The 22,747-nt window shown below is 50.6% G+C and overlaps 1 protein-coding gene across 3 annotated transcripts in view; it reads left to right on the top strand.

Moving 5' to 3' along the window:
• Window positions 1–22,747, top strand: part of MYO9B (myosin IXB) — an 89,544-nt gene that overhangs the window by 32,252 nt on the left and 34,545 nt on the right. For all 3 annotated transcript variants that reach the window (XM_082650458.1, XM_082650456.1, XM_082650457.1), the window contains exons 3-7: window positions 11,203–11,297; window positions 16,664–16,726; window positions 17,205–17,304; window positions 17,570–17,670; window positions 19,592–19,721. In XM_082650458.1, coding sequence (XP_082506584.1) covers window positions 11,203–11,297; window positions 16,664–16,726; window positions 17,205–17,304; window positions 17,570–17,670; window positions 19,592–19,721 — 489 coding nt within the window. The remainder of the gene's footprint in view (window positions 1–11,202; window positions 11,298–16,663; window positions 16,727–17,204; window positions 17,305–17,569; window positions 17,671–19,591; window positions 19,722–22,747) is intronic.

The raw sequence follows: 22,747 nt of genomic DNA on the forward strand, positions 1-22,747 counted from the left end.
CACCGGTTCCACCCATGAATATTCGAAGTGGGACATTCATTATGCTAATTGGCAAAACCCTCCCCCAAGGTTGAGTGACAATAAAATTGGCCAGAGCGGGTTTGCAGTGGCTGCTCCCGTGGAGTGTATCCTGGATCAGGCAGTTTAAGCTTAAGCCCTGACGTGGTAGTTTATACCAGGGATCTGCAAACTGTTTCTGTAAAAGGCCACATTAATTAGCATTTCCAGATTTTAGTGCCAAGCGGTCTCTGTCACTAGTTAGCTCACAGCTACTCACTCTGCATCGCAGAGCAAAAGCAATACATAAACAAACGGGTGGGGTCGTTTGCCAGTAAAACTTTATTTGCAAAAAACAGGCAGTGGGAGAGAAGCATCAAAGATACCCACACTGAAGGACATCTTACAATATACTCAACCTGTCCTCCTTAAAACTGTCAAGATCTCAAAAAACGAGTCCGAGAAACCTGGCGTGGATCCGTCAAGGAGATGTGAGGACCGAATGTAACGTGGGATCCTGGGACAGAAAAGGGACATTAGGCGGGGAAATGAGGACATCCGAATGAAATGCTAACTTAGTTTAAGAATAATATATCAGTCAATATTGGTTCATTTGTTCGTTGTGACAAACGCACCACCATAATATTAACAGTAGGGGAAACTGAGTGTGGGGTGCTTGGGAGTTCTCTGTAATATTCTTAGAAGTTTCTTGTAAATCTAAAACTGTGCTAAAATTTAAAAGTTATTAAAGAAAAGAAAGGTATCAAGCCAGATTTGGCCTGTGGGGCATAGTCTGTGGACCCCCCTCCCCACCCCCCCCACCCCCACCACCCCGGCCAACACAGACACACACACACACACACACACTTAGACAAAATCCCACCACATCCATGAGATGCAAATCTCAGGTAAGGTCCTGGCAAACTGAACTTTGACCCCACGCACCTCTGCCCTCTCCTACTTCTCCATTTCGGTCGGCTGAGCCATCACCACTGGTCTTTGGTGCTTTCCTCTATCACCTGCATACTCGCTATCACCATATCCTATTGTCTCTTCCTCTGAAATATTTCCTGCCACTGCCCGGGCTCCAGCTGGTGGCCCCGCTGGTGTGTACAGGTGACAGTGTCCAGCAGCCGGGGTGGTGTCCACGGTACTGGCTTCCCAGCCGGGCCTACATCAGAACAAAGCACAACCTCTTGTCAGGACTGGGACCAAGCCACTGAGCCCAGTTTCCTAGATAATCCCTTGCTTCTCGGGACTATGAGGAATCACAGCTGAGAGGTGGCTCTGGGCAATGATTTTTCTTCCTGCGCCTGTTCCTTCATCATCACGGGGGCCTGATTTCTTCTCCCTCTCCCCTCCACCTTACAGTGCCTGGCTGAACAAGGCTACCGAGTGGCAGTCAGGATGTGAATTGGACCCATCTGGGGTTGGGGTACTGGTGGGGAGTGGCTGATCTCGGTGAAACCCTGGAATATGAAAGTTTCCTGTCTCTTGGGGCTAAGCGTGAGGAAAGCTGTCTAATTAAACTAAGTACACTGAGCATGAAGCTCTTTGCTCTGTCCCACTGTAGACTATCAAGACCCCTACTCCAGGTGTTCAAGAAAGAGGGAGGGGTGTAAGTAGACATCCTCTTACTTTATTTCTCCCTAGAGACACTTCGTTCTCATAATAAACCCTAGGGCAATAGTTCTCACCCTTCCAGGAGTCAGAATAGCCTCAGGCTCTGGTTTAGGAATTTTGACTCCTTAGCCTTTCCAGAAATTCTGCAAGTCTGGGTTGAGGCCCAAGTCTGTATCTTTTTTATGTTTTCGTTGTTGTTGTTGTTGTTTTTGCGGTACGCGGGCTTCTCACTGCTGCGGCCTCTCCCGTTGTGGAGCACAGGCTCCGGACGCGCAGGCTCAGTGGCCATGGCTCACGGGCCCAGCCGCTCCGCGGCATGTGGAATCTTCCCAGACCGGGGCACGAACCCGCATCCCCTGCATCGGCAGGCGGACTCTCAACCACTGCACCACCAGGGAAGCCCCCAAGTCTGTATCTTTAACAAATCCCCACAGCTCATACTTGGATTCTCAACCTTTTCTCTCTCTCACCGTAACCTACCAGAGCAGCAAGGTAGTGGTGACTCATGGTGGGGGCCGGGGGAATCTTGACAATTCTGACTCTCCTTCCCCACTATTGTAATCAAGGGAGCCCCAGGATGACAGGTTTGCTCACCCCAGGTATGGAGGGTGGGCCCAAGGGGAGCCTGGGGCCCCAAGGGGCATCCCTCTCCCCAAGAGTTTGGAGAGAGGCTACAGCACCTGTAGGGAGGGTGGAGGGAGCTCTGGAGACCACAGACTGTCCCTCCAGCCCACCCCTGGAGGCTCAACTTTCCTCACGTATGCCAATGCTTAGTTCTGCTGCATGGAAAGTATCAGAAGTCCTTGCTGTTCTCAGCAGCAGCACCATGCATGCAGTTTGGGATTTGTGTAGGGAAACAAACATCATCCTAAAGTGAAACCTTCCATAATGAGCCGCCACTTATGGAACAAGGCCTCCACTCACACTCCCCACTTGGCTTAGCCTACGTATGGCTCCTTCCAGTCCGCCAGGTCTAGTGGGTCCTCTCTCCCAGATGCATCCCACCACACAAATGCAAACCAAATCAGTTGCAAAGTGAGGTTGAAAAATGTTGCAAAAGGTGCGTGATTTCAGGAAGTCATCAAAAGTGACCTGGAGAATTGCTCTGACTTATAGTTACTCAGCCACACTCACAAGCAGCAGATGGGGAAGAGAGCTAGCGATGGAAGCCTGAATTTCAGAAGGGAATGAGTCCATCGTGTTGCTAAATCTAAACAGGTTCATTCTGCCTAAACGGAGAGAATTTTCAGCTTGACTCACAAAGCAAAGTTCAACTCCATGCTTTATGAACAAGACACAACTAAACCAAAGTAGTTCAGGAAGCTAAAAGTAAAGGGACAGGCACAGGTGTATCAGGCAGATAGAAACAGGATAGAACACAGCTGCAATTGTGATGTGTAAAAGGTAGAGGTCAGGCCTCTGAATGTCGCATGATGAAGAAGATTCATCATAATGCTAAAATCCTCAATTTACTCTCAAGGTATAATAGTTGTCAACATCTATGCATCATACAACACAGCAGCTGCTTTTACAAAGCAGAAATTATAAAAGATACTGGGAGAAATAGTTACAAACACATAACATAGGCTCATTGAGTGGACAGCAAATAAGCAGGGATGTAAGATGCCCAAACCATACATTTAGGCAGATCTTGTGGCCGTGTTGCAAACCCTTCACTCCAATATGAGAATAAGTCTTAAGTATTCATGGAATATTCACAAAACTCATCCCTATATCAGGTCACAGAGAAAGCATCTAGAATTTCCAAAATGGGAAATATTAGTCAGTGCTCTTAACAATGCAATAAAACTAGAAATTAATTTTTTTAAAGCCCTTCCATATGGAAAAAAATTTTTTAAAGAAAAACTAGCCTTCTGTTAACTCTTGGATGAAGGGGAAGTTAAAAACCAAAATTGTGGATTTTCTGGAAATCAGTGACCAAAACTGTGTATTATCAGAATCCATGAGATGTGTTTAAAGCAGTAATGAGAGGATAATTCATAGCCGTAAACACGTTATATCCATAAATATGAGCAAATGAAAGTAAGCGAATTAATTTCCCAACTCTAAAACCTGAGAAAAAGAACAAAGTAAACCCCAAAGAGAATGACTTGGGTATCAAATGGATAACATGAGCCCTCAGGGATCTTGATGAATCCCTCAAATATTTTTGGTACAGTAAGAACCAAGCAAGACCCTCCCCCATCAAAGCTTAATTTGTTCTTTATTCTTTCTGTGATCTACACGTGGTTTCATTTATAACCTAAACCAAAATTCAGTGAAGTATGAGATACAATAACTTGTTTCATACTGGACTTCTTTTTTCTTTTTTTTTTCTAAGATTCGATCATCCCACCTCCCTGCCACTCACTCCATGGCACAGTTTACCATGAAACTTCAGCCCCTGGTAGGAATCTGTCCATTTCAAAGGGCCTTGTTCTGGCCCCAGGAGCCCTTGTTTTCAGCGTTTCTGTCCATCTGTGGCTGACAGTCACTGCCCTTCCGGATAAGAGTAACAGAGCCTGTTACAAACTGGGGGCACAGAGATGGGGTGAGTCTTATGTCCTGTCAGCACTCGGCTCTCTCTACGTGCCTCCATCCACCCGTCTGTCTGTCCATCCAGCCTGCCAGGTGTCTCAAGCCCCGTGGGCAACAGGAAGAGAACAGAACCCAGGCTAAGGCTGGATGTCAGCCAGGCCCTGGAAAGTTTCCACTTCCTCATCTGTGATTTGGGGAGCCATGAGGTTGGGGGTGATTCCTCCACTTCCTGCCCGGCATCCACAGGCCCACGGAGCCTGCAGCTATCACCTACATGGGTTGGCAGGGGGTCGGGGGTCCCATCTTCCTCCCCACAGCCACCGCCTCTCACCACCATCATCGCCACCCCCTTCCCACCCTCATACTTGTCCTCACCCTCCCTGGATCCACCTCCCTCCATCTGTTCTCTGCACAGCAGCTCTGTGGAAATCACATCGGCCGTGCTTCTCCCTTCCCCACCTCCCACCCCCTCCGCTCCCAGCCCCCAGGGAGCTTTTCTGTCTCTCCACACAGCCCCTCTGAGCCTGTGACTCCACTGGCCCATTTTGTCCTCCATGCTTCCTGGTCCTGCTTCTCTGTGTCCCTACAGTACTTTGGGGGGAGACCAGTCAGCCCAGGCAACGCTCACACCCTGTCATGCTCACCTTGCATGTCTGAGTGTTGGAGTCTTCTCCCGGCCCCAGCACTGCCCTGGCCCCCTTTGGGAGAAGGGGACGTTTAACTGAGAGCCTCTAGAACAGTGGCTGGCACACCTACCCTGTAAAGGACCCAAGGGTCAGTATTGTCAGCTCTGCTGGACCAGTCTTCACCACCACGACTCAACTCTGCCATAGTCCAAAAGCAGACACAGACCGTCCGTAAACAGACATGGCTGTGCGCCAACAGAACTTTATTCATGGTGGCTGCACGTTGAATTTCATATCACTTTCATGTGTTGTGACATATTCTTTTGATTTTTTTTTCAAGCGTTTAAAAATGTGACAACCATTCTTAGCTCACAGACCACACAGAAACAGGTGGCTGGCCGTAATTTGCTGACCCCGGTAGAGGTCAATGTCTAAGCCCGCCACCCACCCCGCATTCCGCCCATCCTGGGCATCACGTAGGTGTCCTCCCCATGGCCACGTCCATTCACGTACGGGTCGTCTGTGGCTGCTTCACGCTCCCACAGCAGAGTTGAGTTGTTGCAGCAGAGCCCCAAATATTTATTAGCTGGCCCTTCATGGAACAAGTTGGCCCACCCCTGGTTCACACAGATGGCCCCGTTTCATCCTCAAACAACCTGAGAAGACAGGGGTTTACCCCTTCGTTTTACAGGAGAGGAACTTGAAACTCAAGAGCAGTGAACTGATTTGTCCGAATCCCCTGCCGATGCAGAGCTGTTCTCCTGGGCTTCTCAGCAGGAAGTAGCCCTCCACCCCTCACACACCTGGGGTTTATTTTCCTGGCATTTCCACACAGGAGAGCCCCAGCCTGACTGGATGCCCCTGGGGATGTTTGCTCAGCAGACACAGCAGAGCAGATCTCCAGGGCACCTCGGGCCGTGGAACGCCTCCCAGCTCTCCTCCTGCGGGTCCGGCAGTCGCCTGTGTCCCCAAATGGACACGATCTGGGCATGGGCTGAGCGCCGTTTCACGTAGAAAGGTACGCCTGGAACTTGGAGAGCACTTGGGAAAATAAAATAGCCCGAGCTCCAGCGGTGGGGCTGCCGTGCCAGGGCTGGTTCCCAGTCACCCTCAGGTGTTGCCTTTCTGCACCCACACCCAGGGCTGGAACAAGAGGGCTCCTGCAGGCCGGTGAGCGGGAGACAGTCTCCCTTTCAGCCCCATTTTTAGGCTTCACAGTGGCCTAATATTTGCTAGTGTTCTCTTACCATTCGCAGCCTCTCCTGGCAACAGTGGTCACTCTTCTCTGGCCTTGACTGGACACAAGAGATTCGGAAGTCCTGTATGGCATGGCTTGTGGTCCCGGGGTGGGGAACAGAGGCTCCGCCCAGATGTGGCATCGCAGGGGGAGGGGCAGTGTCAAGGTCATGAGAGGCAGTGGGCAGCCTCCAGGGTGTCGGGAGGTGGTGACCTCTGAGCCATGGCCAAGGTGGACGTGGAGGGGGTGTCCCTGTCGGAGCACCACCAGGGAGGGGGCTCTCTGAGGCTAGAACGGTGCCAGACACAACGACAGCCAACCAATACATTGTTGTCAAGTGAACGAATGAAACCACACGTACAAAAGCACCACACCATTGGGAAGGGAGGTCCCTGCGGCTCGATCAGGAAAACAGAAGGCCAACCCCACAACCAAGACTAAACCACCGCAGCAAGTGAGGACGGCTGCAGGTGTATCTGAGGGCAAAGGAGTTATCCCAGTTCAGGCCACCTCCGCCTGGCTGGAAGGACCACCACTGTGCAAGGTGAGGCTGAGGGACTTCTCTCCAGGGAAACCCCTTCTCTGGGGTCAACTGTCAACACAGGAGATAGCAAGCACGTTTGCCTTGGTGAGCTCATTCAATGGGGCTTTTCAGTTTTGAAATCGGAAAGCAAAACACTGTTTGCCTAATGCAGTCCGTCTCAAGGCTTGTCCGGTTTTCATATGGGATGCACAAGAGACCAGGTGTGAACTCAAGGCTCGGGAATCCACCTGCCGGGCTGCCGGGGCAGACAGACGCCCCGAAAAGTCTCAGGCCTGCTCACCTGGCTCCCAGCTCTGAGAACCAGCCTGGACCAGGGACTGAGCGGCTACGGGCATGGTGTGGGTTGGGGGTCGGGGCAGACTTCGGGGAGGTCAGTTGACCTCTCTGTGCCTCAGTTTCCTCATCGGAAATGAGGAAGGCAGGTCTGTCCCTTAGAGGAATTCGAGCAAAGGAAAGAGTCACAAGCCCACAGCACTCCTGGCGTGGGGCTGGTGTACACCACAGGTCATTCTTTGATGTTGTATCACCGTTCTTCCTAAAATACTTACTGCGCATTCCAACAGAGAGAAGAGCCATCCTGTTTAGATAGAAAATGCACCGTCTGGAAATTTCTGGCTATGTAGGCTGCTCAACCCTGGATGTCTTTTTTTTTGGGCGGGGGTCTGTTGGGTCTTAGTTGCAGCACGCAGAATCTTTCGTTGTGGTGCACAGACAGGCTCTTCGCTTCATTGAGGTGCACGGGCTTCTCTCTAGTTCTGGCGCGCGGGCTTAGTTGCCCCGCGGCACGTGGGATCTTAGTTCCCTGACCAGGGATTGAACTGGTGTCGCCTGCATTGGAAGACAGATTCTTAACCACTGGACCACCAGGGAAGTCCCCAACCCTGGACGTCTTTGATTTAAAAAAGCTTTTTTAGTCTCCCCAAAGGAGAACCTCAAAGGCAGAGGCAGTTAGAAGACAGCCAGACATCCCCTAGCTCTTGGCATCCTTGTCAGGGTGGGGGGGGGGCCACCTGGAGGGGGCACATGATCTGAGGAAGTCGGGGTACGGCTGCTTCGTTCATTTTACCTAGAAACCGTGCTTGGGGATGGGGTTGAATTAATGGGTCATCTCTTTATGGTTTTTTCCTTTCGTTAGGTAAACTTTTAGCATGGTTCTATCTTTTTTTCCAAGTGTACAGCTTATGTTAGAAACATGTCTTTTATATTATAAAAGGGAAAAAAAGCATTTCAAAGAAAGTAGAGGCCTTTCTCGAATAGCATTTTGCCAGAGCCGTGGATCGTCTGACGTGATGGGAAGACAGCATGAGCATGTGGCCACGCCTGCGCCAGTGCCAGATCATATCGCATCACTGCTGGCACCCAGGTCCCGCTTCACCCCTTCCATCCATCCCCAGCCCCACATGATCCACCGGGCACACCAGCCACCCTTGTGCTTGGAGGCAGTGCACGGCCCCGGGAACAGCTACACAATAGCTCCCCTGGCTTCGGGTGCCAGGCCAGCATTTCCTCCTCCTCTAAGGGACGTATAATAGCACCAACCGGATATTTTTAGATCAGCTTTGAAAAGTCGCAGTGTGTTGAGACCGCATACCAGACGCATGAGGTCACTAGGCCCCCGCGCTGGTAATCGCAGAACCAGAGAGATGGTGGGCCCTCACATCCCGAAGACATTCCCTCTTATCCCCAGGACGCCAGGCCTGGTTGTTTCCTTAGAAATCGCCACAGAGACTTGTCCCGAGTTCAGAAGGGACCACTATGGCTCTTCCGGATGCAAATGTGCATTTCTGGGCTGTCTCTGCGGAGGCCCTGAACACAGGCACTGCAGGGACTTAGGACTTGCCCCTGGAGGGAGCCCACTCGGTGTCGGGCACCCCTCTGCCATCTGTTTCAAGTTAGGACATGCAGGACTTGGCATGCTCGCTCGTGGGAGCTCATTTTACCACAAAGCAGGTCTGTCCTCAGCTCAGACACCACCCTGCAGGGTCTGGAAGGAAAGGAGACAGATCTGCTGTCTGCTTTTCTCAGAGCTGTGGCTTTACCCCATGGGCTTTACCCCTTTAAAAGCTGAACTTAGAGGGAACAGGAGGTTAAACCTGGAAAGACAGTTTTCTTCGCCAGGGAGCCCATCAACGCCTGCAGTGCGCGTGGGGACCCTCGTGACAGGAGGGAGCCCCAGACGACCCGACACTGCAAACCCCTTTTACCTCCATCTGTACACAGCAGTGCTTCTCAACTCGGGCAATTCAGCTGTCTCTGGGGATGTTCTGCGTTGTCCCAGATGCTACCGGCATCTGGTGGGTGGAGACCCTACAGTGCACAGAACAACGGCCCCACCCCAGAGAAGGATCCCACCCCAAGTGTCAGCAGTGCTGAGGTCAGGAGAGCAGGGCAGACCGTGGCCTGGCTCCCAGCAGCTGGCCTATAGCTCAGTCACACACATCAGGATGCCGTGAAGAAGAGGAGGGGGTGTGGTCTCTGTGGCTGCTGTCTGACTCCAGAAAGCACCTTCTCCAGCTCGGTTCTGCTCCACCAGGCCAGGTGGAGACCCCCCCTCAAAGGGCTCCCCCAACCCCACCCCGAAGGTACCCCCTTTGCAGTCAGGGCCGGGTTGCGTCTCTGGGGCCGCCTCCTCTTCTGTCACTCCCCTGCTTGGCAACTTGGAAGTTGGTTCAGGTTTTACGGCGAGGCCCGTCTCTGGGGTCTGGAGCCCCAGGGGCAGCCGGGCAGGAAGTCACTCATCCTGTGACCTGAGCAGCCAAGAGCGTGACAGGCGCATGGGCCCAACCGGGGGGCCTCAGCCCCGATCGCAGGCTCTGCTGAATGGAACCATTTTCCGAGGAAGAACCCCAGGCCTTCCAGCAGACGCTTTTTTATGGGGCTTCTGCCTTCAGGCAGTCGCACACCAGAAGCTCTGATCAATGAGGGACCTGCATCCATCCCCCCTGCAGAATGAGGATTTCAAGAAAATCCCAGCTCCTCTCAGTGTCTCCCTGTTCCTGGCTCCCCTGAGAGCCTGGCCACCTCTCTGCACCCTGCCTTGTCCCCCGCCCCCCACACACATATCCAGACCTTGGCAGTGGCCTTCCCACCTCCTTCCAGCTGCCGCCTTCCTCCCTCCAACCTCCTCTGCCCGGCTCAGCCTCCTCAAACGGGAACAGTGTGAGCCTGACACCTTTTTCGTTTCTGCCAAGCTTCCCTTTGCGCGTGTAACTTCGGGGTGTCACCCCCCGCCATGCCATCTCTGCCTCTTCCCTTCCTCTGCCCGGCCTCACCACCACCTCTTATACTGGCCTCTCACTCCCCCAAAACAGGGAACCCCACTCCCCAGATACCTTTCCTGCCCTGAGTGCGCCCCAAGGCTCCACCACACCCTCTCCCTGGCTGTTCTCCCTGTCTGGGTACCATGTGGAAAGGGGGTACCCCAGGAACCTTTGTGGGGGACAGAGGGTGTTCCCTGTTGTAATCTGGATGGTGGTCACGTGGGAGACCCCACGGGGACTTGACCAAGCCACAGGCTCTGAGCACTATGCAGCCTTTCCTCTATATACTGGGAATGAAGCCCTGATTCTTACCACCGTGTGGTTGAACCCCGAAAACATCAGGCTGAGGGAAAGAAGCCGGATGCAAAAGGCCACCTAGTGTATGCCCTCACTTATGTGAAATGTCCAGAACGGGCAAATCCAGAGACAGAAAGCAGATTCGTGGTTACCAGGGGCTGGGGGAGGGAGTTGGGGAGTGACGGCTCATGGGGACGGGTCTCCTTTTGGGGTGACGGAAATGTTCCGGAACTAGATAAAGGTGATGGTTGCACAACATCGTGAATGTACTAAATGTCACTGAAGTGTTCACTTTTAAAAACTTAGTTTTATGTTATGCTAGTTTTACCCCAATTTTTTTTAAAAAAAATTTGCAGTGAACCAGCTTGTCATCCCATGGAATTGCAGGACCCCTCCAGCCTGGGACCTGTCCCCACGTCTGCTCCCTCACACTGCAGGTGTCCAGCCTGGAGCCCGTATCAACCCAGGGCCTAGCAAACTCCTTCTGGAAGTAAATATTCTGGATAATAAATATTTTTGGCTTCGCGGGCCAGATGGTCTCTGTCACAGTTACCCTGCCATCGCGGCAGAAAAGCGGTTGTGGACAACCAGTAAATGAACGGTCCTGACTGTGTGCCAACACACTTCATTTATGGACGCTGACGTGGGAATAGGATTTTTACATGGCAGGGAATATTACTCATCTTGGGTTTTTTTGTTTTTTTGGGTTTTGGGGGTGTTTTTTTTGAAACCATTTACAAATGTAAAAAGCACTCTTGGCTCACAGGCAATACAAAAACATGCAGTGGACTGGATTTGGCCCACAGGCCGGAGTTTGCTACGTGAACAGTTATTACTGAAAAAGAATTCTGACGATTGGCATTTCTAATGTCCAGGACTTAAAACTTGAACCCCTCCCACACCCCCAAACACAGAGATAAAGAGTAAGCCCGTGGGATGCGCTGGGGCTACCTACCTTTCTGTTCTCCAGGTCTCTCCTGGAGTCTCTGTGTGACTTCCAGGGAGCCCCCGGGCTCCAGGCCGAGGCCTGTAGAAACTTCATCCTCACAACCTGAAAACCTCCTTTTGTTTTCCTCCCAGGCTTTCGGGAATGCTAAAACGGCTCACAACAACAATTCCAGCCGATTTGGGAAATTTATCCAGGTCAACTACCTGGAGAGCGGCATCGTGAGAGGGTGAGTCTGTAGCCGCCCAGGCTGTGCACTCAGCCCTCGGTCTGAGGTCCTGAGCTTCCCTGCAGCGGGCTGCCAGGACTGAGCCAGCAGAGAGCTGGGTGCTGAAATCGTGGGCTGGCAGGCATTTGTGAATCGTACAGGGAAGCAAGTGTGATTTTCAGTCGTTGATGTGAAAGTCTGAGCGGTGGGTCGAGGTGGGAGTGTGGGTGGGGGAGGGGCGGCACCTTCGTAACCAACCCTACCTTCCCCAGGGCAGCCCCGTGGGCCCAGGCACCCACGGAGTAAGTATAATGAGCTAGAGGTCCTAGCATGTTAGAGTTTGCCAAGAACAGGCAAGGGCACGCCACAGGTGCCCTGGTCTTGATGTTTCTAATTCAGTGGGTCTAAGGACGCCACAGGGAGAGTTGATGTGGACTCTGGCATTTGCCAAACATGCCCCTTTAGCTAGAAGGAGACGTGATGCTGGGTAGCAAAGTGAGGCAGTTGTCCAGGGAAGTACTCAAAGGAGGTGGGTGGGTGAGAGGGAGGGTATATAGATTGATGGATGGATCCATGGGTGGGTGGGTGGATGGATGGATGGGTAGAAAAATGGATAGATTGATGGATGGTTGGGTGGGTAGATTCATGGATGGATGGATGGATGGATGGGTAGATTCATGGATGGGTGGACGGATGAATAGATTCATGGATGGATGGATGGACTCATTGGTGGATGGGTAGATTCATGAGAGGCTGGTGGGTAGATTGATGGATTTGGATGGACAGATGGATGAGTAGGTGGATGAGTCCATAGGTGGTAACTGGATTGTGAAGTTGACTGCCTGGTGGAAGTTAAAACAGGTCTACATTTTGTGCCAGAAATGTGAGTTCCTTAGGTGAGGGCACAGTTAAATTCAGCTAAGTGTGTCATGTTGAAATTGTGTTCCCCCAAAAAAAGAAAGAAATTGTGTCCATTTGCACTCTGCAATGGTTATACTAATGAAAATATCTGGCAGCTTTATGCAATGAGTTAATGTTACAAGGAATTATCTATTTTGTCATAATGTCATTTCAGAATTTAATACTATAGATTTTTTTTCTTTAAAAAAATTATATTCTGGGTAGTTTCAAGTAGTTAAAAAATGTAATTGTGATTTAATACTGCATAGGGTTCTGGGTATTTTTCTAACAGGCAAAGGTCTTATGAGCCAATAAAACTATTTCACAGTGGGAAAAAAAAAAGGCTTTTCGGCACAGTCCACTGCCTGGTGGCTCGAAGGAGCCCACCCCCTCCACATTCTGATGTGAGGGGCTGCAGTGGCAGTGGGATTTGCGAAGGCTCCAGGTGAAGTTCTGAGCATCAGGATAAGAAGCCTTAAATGTTAGGCGTGGGGAGACCCGAGCAACAGGCCCCCGGAGGCCGTGAGAAGGCGCCGGTGTTTCAGGAAGGGAGAGGTCCTCCAGGACTTCAGAGTATCCAGGTTCTTCTGTCCATCTAAACCTAACTGACGACCATTTCAGTGGATGGTGCCTGTTCAAGACGAGGACGGAAATGTTATTTTCCCAAATCCTTCAGCCTCTGGCTTCTTTCCTTTTTCCCACTGCCCAGGCCCTGATGGGCAGTAGTGCAGGAGAGAGACCCTCAATAAACGCAGCATCTGCTCTGGCCCCTTAGCCCTCACGGACACTTGGAAGTGGGCCTCAGCCCCACCATGGGCTGTCCAGTGGTCCCTTCCCGACTACTGCTGGGCCCAGCTTGGCATCTGCATGGGCGGAGCCACCCACCTGTCCCCACCTGGCCCGCAGGTTTCAGCCCTTTCTCCACAAAGACCCTCACTCATTTTACTTTATTTTATTCTATTCTAGTCTACTCTAATCTACTCTATGCTGTGCTGCGTGGCTTGCAGGATCTTAGTTCCCCGACCAGGGATTGAACCCGGGCCCCAGCAGTGAAAGCACCGCGTCCTGACCACTGGACCGCCAGGGAGTTCCCCCCCCCTCCTTATTTTAAATCTGCTTTTCTCCCATCGGTCCATATTTTGCACAGTTGTATCTGCCACATTGCAGAGCCTCTGACCAGCAGGAAAAGCCCAGCGTATCTGACTGGGTAGAGGACACAGAAACAGTTTCTTTAGTTCTAGTGGCTTCTTGGGAGCAGAGACACCAAAAGGCTGCACATGTTCTCCTGGGTCCCAGGCTGGCTCTGCAGGCCAGAAGCCAGAGCCTTTGCTGCCAGTGGGCACCGCCCCCCACCTTCTCCGCCCAGATCTCTCCTTCCTGCATTCTCCATTTCATGTCCTGCGGCTGCTGAAACAAAGTACCACAAACCGATTGGCTCAAAACAATAGTTTATTCTCTTACGGTTCTGGAGGTCAGAAGTCCAAGATCAAGGTGTGGGCAGGGCCACGCTCCCTCCAGAGGCTCTAGGGGTGGATCCCTCCTGGCCTCTTCCAGCTTCTGGGGGCTCCAGGCATCCTTGGCTTGTGGCCGCATCACCCCAATCTCTGCCTCTGTCTTCACGTGGTCTTCTCCCCTGAGTCTCTCTGTGATCTCCTCTTCTGTCTTTTGGGACACTTGTCCTTGGATTTAGGGCCCATCTGGACCATGGAGGAAGATCTGATCTCCAGATCCTTCACTGAATTACACCTGCAGATACCTTTTTTCACAGTCACAGTCACATGTTCCAGGTAGACATGTCTTCTGGGGGCCACCATTCGATCCAGCACACCAGCAGGGCTGGCCCTCAGCTAAGCGGCCAGCCTGTCCCACCTCAGCTCCTGTCAGGCTCAGCTCCTGTGGCCCTGGGTGGCTGGACCTCATAGGCCAGCTTCAGAGTCCTATCTATGGCCTTAGATTCAGGAAAGGAAGTCCTGCCTCAGCCCTTGACTGTGGCCTGCCCACACTCCGAGGAGGGAGGTACACTTCCTGTCCAGGGAGCAGCTGCCGCCAGCTCACGAGGAGCAGGCCCAGACCCGGTTCTGCTTTTGGGCAGGTGACACTTCTCGATGCCACTTCCGGCTGAGGCCAAGGGTCAGGGGCAGTCCAAGTCTTCCCCCAGTTCCCCAATTTGCAAGGCCTCGTCTTCCTGTGGGCTCAAGGGTTCAGTGCCAGCGGGATCCCTGGCTCCCTCAAGACCCCCGTAGGGGCCTAGGCTCCCAGAATGATCAGCAAAGGGAAGAGGTGATGGCCAGTCAAATGACAGCTCGGTGCCCCTGAGAGGTCGCTGTCCTCCCCCATATGCCGACACAGTACAGGGAATCGGCTACAGACTGAGATGAAAATGTGAGTGTAGGAGCAGACGCAGCCTCCTCCCGCAGGAAAACAGACTGCTGAGAACTACAGGATACTGGCCAGTGGAAGGAATGGAAGAAAATACAGGTTTGAAAGAAGAGACAGCACAGTCTGAGCCCTTGGAAACCCACCCATGCAGGTTGTATGCGTGCATGTGTCTGTGCAAGGCTGCAGACAGAAGACTGCCATCCTGTGAGAGAGGCTGGCAGCATCCGGCAGGCCCTGGACCAGGGGCCCGACCCTGCCACCCCTCGGGCACCAGCTTCCTCTTCAGTGTAACAAGATGGGTTCAGATGAGGATGACCTGCAGACCTGTACAGCTCACACACGTGGTGATAGTGGATCCCATGAGAGGCAGGGCCACTGCCAGGCTCAGGTCCCTGCCAGACCACCTCCCTCCTGTGGAGTCCCAAGCAACGGGTGGCCTCTCCCAATTTTTAGCACCTCATCCAGTCCATCGGTGGGAGCCACAGTGCCCATACCTGGGGACATTTAAATCCAGGTCATTTAATCCCTGCAAAACAGTGCCTAGAACCTCGTAGCAGATCTCCAAGGAATGTTTGATGTCTCTGTTAGCATTGAGGATGTGGCCGCAGACATGCCTTATTCCTGCCCCAGAGCCCACATAGCCTCATGGACCCAGGTCCTTCAGATGTCCATCAACTGATAAACAGATAAGCAAAATGTGGTGTGTCTGTACGTGCAGACTATTCTTCAGCCATAAAAAAGAATGAAGTTCTGATACACGCTGCCATGTGGCTGAATCTCAGAATCATTGGGTTGAGTGAAAGTAAGCAGATACGATATTCGGTTAACCCTTGAACAATGCAAGGGTTCGTCGAAAATCCAAAGATTCCTTAGCGTTGGTCCTCTGTATCTGAGGTTCCTCCAAATCCATGGTTCCTACATATCTGGTTCCACATCCATGGATTGAACCAACCTCAGATCACGTAGGACTGTAGCATTTACTATTGAAAAAATCCACGTATAAAGCGGACCCACAGTTCAAACCTGTGTTATTCAAGGGTCAGCTGTACTGTACATACTAAATGAGTCTATTTTATTTATTTATTTATTTATTTATTTATTTTGGCTGTGCTGGTTCTTTGTTGCGCACGCGGGCTTCTCTAGTTGCAGTGCACGGGCTCAGTAGTTGTAGTGCGAGGGCTTAGTTGCGGTATGTGGGATCTTAGTTCCCTGACCAGGTATCGAACCTGGGCCCCCTGCATTAGGAGCACGGAGTCCTAACCACTGGACCACCAGGGAAATCCCCTATTTTTTTTTAAATTCTAGAAAATCCAAACTAATCTTTAGGGGATGGTCAGTGGCTGCTTGGGGGTGGGTGGCAGGAGAAATGACAAAGGTCCCACAGAGACTTCTCAGGGTGATGGATGTGTTCACTCTCTTGGTCATGGTGGTGGACTCACAGGGATTTGCATGTGTCACAACTCATCCAGTCACACACTGTAAGTCTGTTGTGCATCAATTATGCCTAATAAAGCTATTTTTGAAAATTACGTGAAAGGACCCAGTCAAAACTCATCCCGTTGCGTGCTTTGAGTAGGTACAGTTTATCGTGTATCAATCATCAATAAAGTTGTTTCAAAAAGAATGGAAAAGTGAATCCATTATCTTGTATTTCGGTTTTCAATTAGAGAAACATTTCATGGCTGGGGAGATGGTGGGAGCAGGGTTCAACCTTCCAGTGTTATTAGTGGGCACATGGGTCCAATCGTTTCAATTCCTGCCACCTGTGGGGCATCCTGCGTGATGCCAGGTTGGGCTTCCATACAGCTGTCATCCCAAATCTGGTCTGGAGGGCAGAAGTAGCCAGCCCAGGTTCCTTATTTTTACAGATGGTAGTCGTAGGGCGAGGCACATTTATGATGATTGTATTTACCTTTAGAGTAAGATTTTCAACATTTAGGTTGCTTGTTTACCACACTCAAGGTGATTACCTTTAGGTCCCTGTGTTTACCGTGGGTCCAGGGATGTTAATCTGCAGCTGGCTTTTCCATAGTAACAAATCACTCTTGTTCTTCAAGGAAACAGTATTAACGTGTAACACTTGTCCTTCTTTTTCCTCTTGATGACAGAGCTGTGGTCGAAAAGTACCTGCTTGAAAAGTCTCGCCTGGTCTCTCAAGAGAAGGATGAGAGGTAGGGGGATATTTCCTTGGTGATCCATCACATCTGCCTTCTTCCCTATGAAGGAGAGAAGCAGATGTCCTGAGATGGGGGAAATCTACAGGAGGCCATGGCAGATCTCCTGGGAGCGTGAGCTTTGCCACCTTCTTGTGCCTCCCCGGGGCTTTTACTGGAGTAGGTGCTCAGAAGTCTGCCAGAATGTGGTTAGATTAGAAGCATCTCTGATCCACCAGTGAGCAAGACATATGCCCACCACCCGAGGAATCTACTCGCTGGAAAAGCTCCTGGTTTGATTTTTGGGTTTGTTTTTTTTTTGTTTTTTTTTTTTCTTAAGACATTATAAGAATCGACTTATTGTCTCAAATTTGTACATAGTCGAGCTGCTGTTTCCTCCCTGGCCTGGTCTCCAAAGCAGTATTAGCAGTGGTTTGAAGAGTAGCTGTCACTCGGCCTCCAAAAACAACTTTTTTCTCCTAATTTTGACCTACAGGAACTACCATGTGTTTTATTATTTGTTACTTGGCGTCAGCGAGGAAGAGCGTCAGGAATTTCAGCTCAAGCAACCTGAAGATTATTTCTACCTCAACCAGGTAAACAGCCCCGAGACCCAACCACAAATGCAGCCTCTGTTCCCCACGGGCTCTTTACGCACTGCTGGGAGGTCAGAGGCCGTCCGCCTTGGCCCTCTCTAGCCCCCAAACCGACTCCAAGGAGGCCCAGAGGGGGGTGGCATAAAGGACCCCATTCATTCCCCACGTCCTGGGCCATACCCCATCAGTTCCAGCCAAAATCATCCTCTCACGCCACCCTCACCAGCCCAGAAGTACCCAGAGCACTGCCGACTTTGTTTTTCAGCATAACTTGAAGATTGAAGATGGGGAGGACCTCAAGCATGACTTTGAAAGACTCAAGCAGGCCATGGAGATGGTGGGCTTCCTCCCTGCCACCAAGAAGCAGTAAGTGGGCGGGCCCAGCTGCCCTGCCATCTCCCACACAGGCCCCCCTGGGGCTTACCAGTCCCTCTGAGATGTGACCCACCCTATCGTAGGAGCCTCACTAAGGAGAGTAGCGCAGTGACAGGGAATGCTCGTCATTAGCCATTGGGAGATGCCAATTAAAACCACAGGGCTTTTCAGAGGTCATTCATCATTTTTAAATCTTTTTTTTTTTTTTGGCTGCATCACGTGGCTTGTGGGATCTTAGCTCCCCGACCAGGGATCAAATCCAGGCCCTCAGCAGTGAAAGCACGGAGTCCTAACCACTGGACCACCAGGGAATTCCTCCATCATTTAAAAATTTTAAGCCCCACATTAGCAGACTCATTAACAGATTCTGTTAATCAGCGGAAAACTACACTATCTCAGTAGATGAAGAAAGAAATCTAATAAAATAAAATTTACTCAGGTATATTTACCCAAAAAACAAAAAACCACAGGGCTTTTGCCCAACAGCGTGGGTATACTTCACAGTACGGAGCCATACACTCGAAAACAGTCAAGAAAGCAAATTTTATATGATGTGTGTTTGACCACAATTAAAAATTGTTTTAATTCTTCAAAACCACACAGGGTGTTCTCCACACCTGCCCGGGCGACCAGGATACCCAGAGGGAACATCTCTGCCGAGCATGGTGCTAGGGGGGCACGAATGGGGCCAACTGCTGTGGACAACCATTCGGCAGTTCCTACTACGGATGTGTGTACACAACCAAATGCATACATTTGCTCACCCAGAGACACGCACATGAAGGCACACAGCAGCCTTGTTTATAACAGCCCCCAAACCTGGAAACCCTCCCAGATGCCCACCAGCCAGAGGTTAACTAAATAAACACATTGTGATATATCCCTGCAGGGGCCAGCAAACTTTCTGGAGAGGGACAGATAGTAAATATTCTCAGCTTCATGGGCCACGTGGTCTCTGTGGCATGTTCTTCTTTGCATTCTGTTTTCTTTCTTAACGACCCCTTAAAAATTGAAGAACCGTTCCTCCCCACCACCCCACGCGGCGGGATCTTAGTTCCCTGACCAGGGATCGAACCCGCGCCCTCGGCAGTGAAAGTGCAGACCACCAGGAATTCCCTTAAGAACCGTTCTTAGCTAAGGGGCTGTACAAAAATGAGACCCCAGTTTGTTGACTACCTGGACAACCCCACACACAGCAGTGGTTCTCACTGGGGCCCCAATTCTGCCCTCAGGGGACACTTGGTCTTGCCTGGAGACATTTTGGAGTGTCACACTGCAGGGGTGGGCGGGGGGCCGGGTAGGTAGAAGCCAGGTGCCGGCACTGCGGAGGCTGAGAAGTGCTGGTCGGCAGCATTAAGAAGGGATGTGCTATACACGGTAACACGCCTGGCTCCCCCATCTCACACCTTTTCAGTAAGAGGCCAGATGCAAGTACACGTGATTTCACCAAAGTCAGGTTCACAGATGGTATTAGATGTCAGGACAGTGGTTCCTCTGTGGGGCTGGTTCCAGGGCCTGAAATGTTCTGTTCCTTGGTCTGAGTGCCAGTTACAGGCATCTGTACATTTTGTGACACTTCATCAAAACTCTATACTTGGGGAATTGTGTGTTTTCTTTTTCTTTTTTTTTTGTATGCATGTTATGCCTCCATAAAAAGAAAAATTTTAAGCTCCCGCCCAACACCACTACCACCAAAAACAAAAATAGAGATATGTGCCTCCCAAGTCCTATTCCACAAAGAGAGTCCCCAGTGGAGAATTGGACATCTTTCGAATTTCGTGTGTTCTGACTGGAATTGCTGGTTTTACGAATTCAGCCTCGTTCACTGGAAACTTGGGCCCAGTTCACTGGAAACTATTGCTGTCTCACGGCTGGGGAAGGTGCCCCGACCTAGGTTCCTTTTCTCCCCCAGGATCTTTTCCATCCTCTCGGCCATCCTGTACCTGGGCAACGTCACTTACAAGAAGAAAGCCACGGGCCGAGACGAAGGCTTGGAGGTTGGGCCCCCTGCGGCGCTGGACACACTGTCACAACTCCTGAAGGTACTGACCCCTGTCCTCAGCCACAGCGGCCACCGAGGCCCAGAACTTCCTTCACTGACTGCGCTTTTGTAAACTGGGGCCTGTCTGCCTGCTTCCTCCCCCCACCATCTCTTCTATGTCCCTTCCTCATTTCTTTTTCTTTTTTTTTTTTTAATTGAGGTATAATTAACATACGACATTAGGCTTCCCTGGTGGCGCAGTGGTTGAGAGTCCACCTGCCGATGCAGGGGACACGGGTTCGTGCCCCGGTCCGGGAAGATCCCACATGCCGCGGAGCGGCTGGGCCCGTGAGCCATGGCCGCTGAGCCTGCGCGTCCGGAGCCTGTGCTCCGCAACGGGAGAGGCCACAACAGTGAGAGGCCCACGTACCGCAAAAAAAAAACTAAAAAAAACATACGACATTATTTTAGTTTCAGGTATACAACATAATGATTCAGTATCTGTATATGTTGCAAAATGATCACCGCAGTAAGTCTAGTTACATTTGTCACCCTAGGTGGCTACAGGGTTTTCTTTTCTCTTGTGATGAGAACTTCTAAGGTCTACTCTCTTAGCAACTTTCAATTATGCAATACGGTCATGTTAGTCACAGTCGCCATGCTGTACACTACATCCCCATGACTTATTTTATAACCGGAAGTTTGTGCCTTTTGACCACCTTCACACATTTTGCCCATCCTCCATCTCTGGCAGCCACCATTCTGTTCTCTGTATCTGTGAGCTTGGGGGGAGTTGGGGGTTGCTTTTCGTTTTTTAAAATTCCATATATAAGTGAGAGATTTTTTTCCATTATAGGTTATTAAAAGATATCGAGTATAGTTCCCCTTGCTATATGCTATACAGTTGGTTGTCTATTTTATATATAGTAGTGTGTATACTTTATTTTTTTATATAAATTTTTTTTTATTATTATTTTTTTTTTTTGGCTGCGTTGGGTCTTCGTTGCTGCACACGGGCTTTTCTCTGGTCGCGGCGAGCGGAGGCTACTCTTCGTTGCGGTGCACGGGCTTCTCATTGCGGTGGCTTCTCTTGTTGCGGAGCACGGGCTCTAGGCACGTGGGCTTTAGTTGTGGCTTGTGGGCTCTAGAGCGCAGGCTCAGTAGTTGTGGTGCACGGGCTTAGTTGCTCTGCAGCATGTGGGCTTTTCCCAGACCAGGCCTCGAACCTGTGTCCCCTGCATTGGCAGGCGAATTCTTAACCACTGCACCACCAGGGAAGCCCCATAGTGTGTATATTTTAATCCCAAACACCTGATTTATCCCTTGCCCCACCCTTTCCCCTTTGGTAACCATAAGTTTGTTTTCTATGTCTGTGATTCTGTTTCTCTCTTGTAAATAAGTTTGTATCATTTTTTTAATTATTTAAAATTTTTTTTTATTTTTGGTTGCATCGGTTTTTAGTTGTGGCACGTGGGATCTTCATTGCTGCATGCAGGTTCTCCCTTGTGGCACATGGGCTTCTCTCTAGTGTGGCATGTGGGTTTTCTCTCTCTAGTTGTGGCGTGCGGGCTCAGTAGTTGTGGCTCACAGGCTTAGTTGCCCCATGGCATGTGGGATCTTAGCTCCCTGACCAGGGATCGAACCCGCGTCTCCTGCATTGGAAGGCAGATTCTTTACCACTGGACCACCAGGGAAGTGCCTGTATCCTTTTCTTTTAGAGTCCACATATAAGCGGTATCATATGATATTTATCTTTCTCTGTCTGACTTACTTCACTTAGAATGATAGTCTCTAAGTCCATCCATGTTGCTGCAAATGGCATTATTTCATTCTTTTTTATGGCTGAGTAATATTCAATTGTGTATCTGTGCCACATCTTCTTTATCCATTCATCTGTTGACGGACACTTGGATTGCTTCCATGTCTCGACTATTGTAAATAGTGCTGCTGTGAACATTGGCGTACAGGTATCTTTTTGACCCTTCCTCATTTCAGAAGGACTCCCTCTGGGGCTCTCCCACCTCAACCCCTCACTTGGAAGGCTCTTCAAAATTATCGTTTATATATGTATATAAAACTGAATCACTTTGCTGTACACCTGAAACTAACATAATATTGTAAATCAACTATAATTTTTTTTAAATATCATCTTTTGATCAGCGAGGTCATCTTGTGATTGGACCATCCCCTCGTCCACTTGTCCTCAACCCCAGGAGCGCTGGGCAGTGTCTGGTGTCGTTTGGGGGGTACTCCTGTCTTCTGGTGGATGGAGGCCAGGGATGCTGTTTGACGTCATAGAATGCACAAGACAGTCCCCCTACAGCAAAGAATGACCCAGCCCCAAATACCTGTGGTGCCGAGGCTGTTTTCTAAGCATGCATTCCATCTGTGGCTCTTAAAGTGCACCTGCGTCAGGGAACCCCAGCTCCTGTTGTGCTCATGAGGCTGAGTGAGCACGTCTGCTGGGAGACCGGGGCTGCTCTGCTACCCCAACACTTGACTTCTCATGGATGGGACTTGGCAGTCGGGGAGAGCCAGGCCCCTTGCCCAGCCCCTGCACCCAGGCCAGGAACCCGCTCCAACAGCGACAGCTTTAACTCAGGTCACCAGGCAGCACCTGGGCCCGAGGCCCGCAGTGACACCCAGGCCTGTGTGACCACACTGTCAGGGCCATCGAGCAAGCCTGTGGGTGGTGATAATTTTGAGACACACCAAGCGTAGCACACACTGTGGATTGGCAGCCCTGAGGGTGGGCTTTGGGCCCACTTCCCGGCCCAGCTGCTGGGTGTCCTTCTCCCTCCCTCCCCACGCCTTGCCTTAGTGACACAAGGATCCAGTCCCTGAGCTCTCCAACTTTCCTCCCCTTCTCTCTCTCTCTCTCTCTCTTTTTTTAAAAAAATTAATTAATTATTTTAATTGAAGCATAGTTGGTTTACAATGCTGTGTTAGTTTCTGGTGTATAGCAAAGTGATTCATATATATATATATATGTGTTTGTGTGTGCGTATGAATATATATTTAGATTCTTTTCCATTATAGATTATTACAAGATATTGAATATAGTTCACTGTGCTATACAGTAGGACC

The sequence above is a fragment of the Grampus griseus genome (genome assembly GCF_964374135.1).
Source record: "Grampus griseus genome assembly, chromosome: 3".
Classification (NCBI taxonomy): Eukaryota; Metazoa; Chordata; class Mammalia; order Artiodactyla; family Delphinidae; genus Grampus; species Grampus griseus.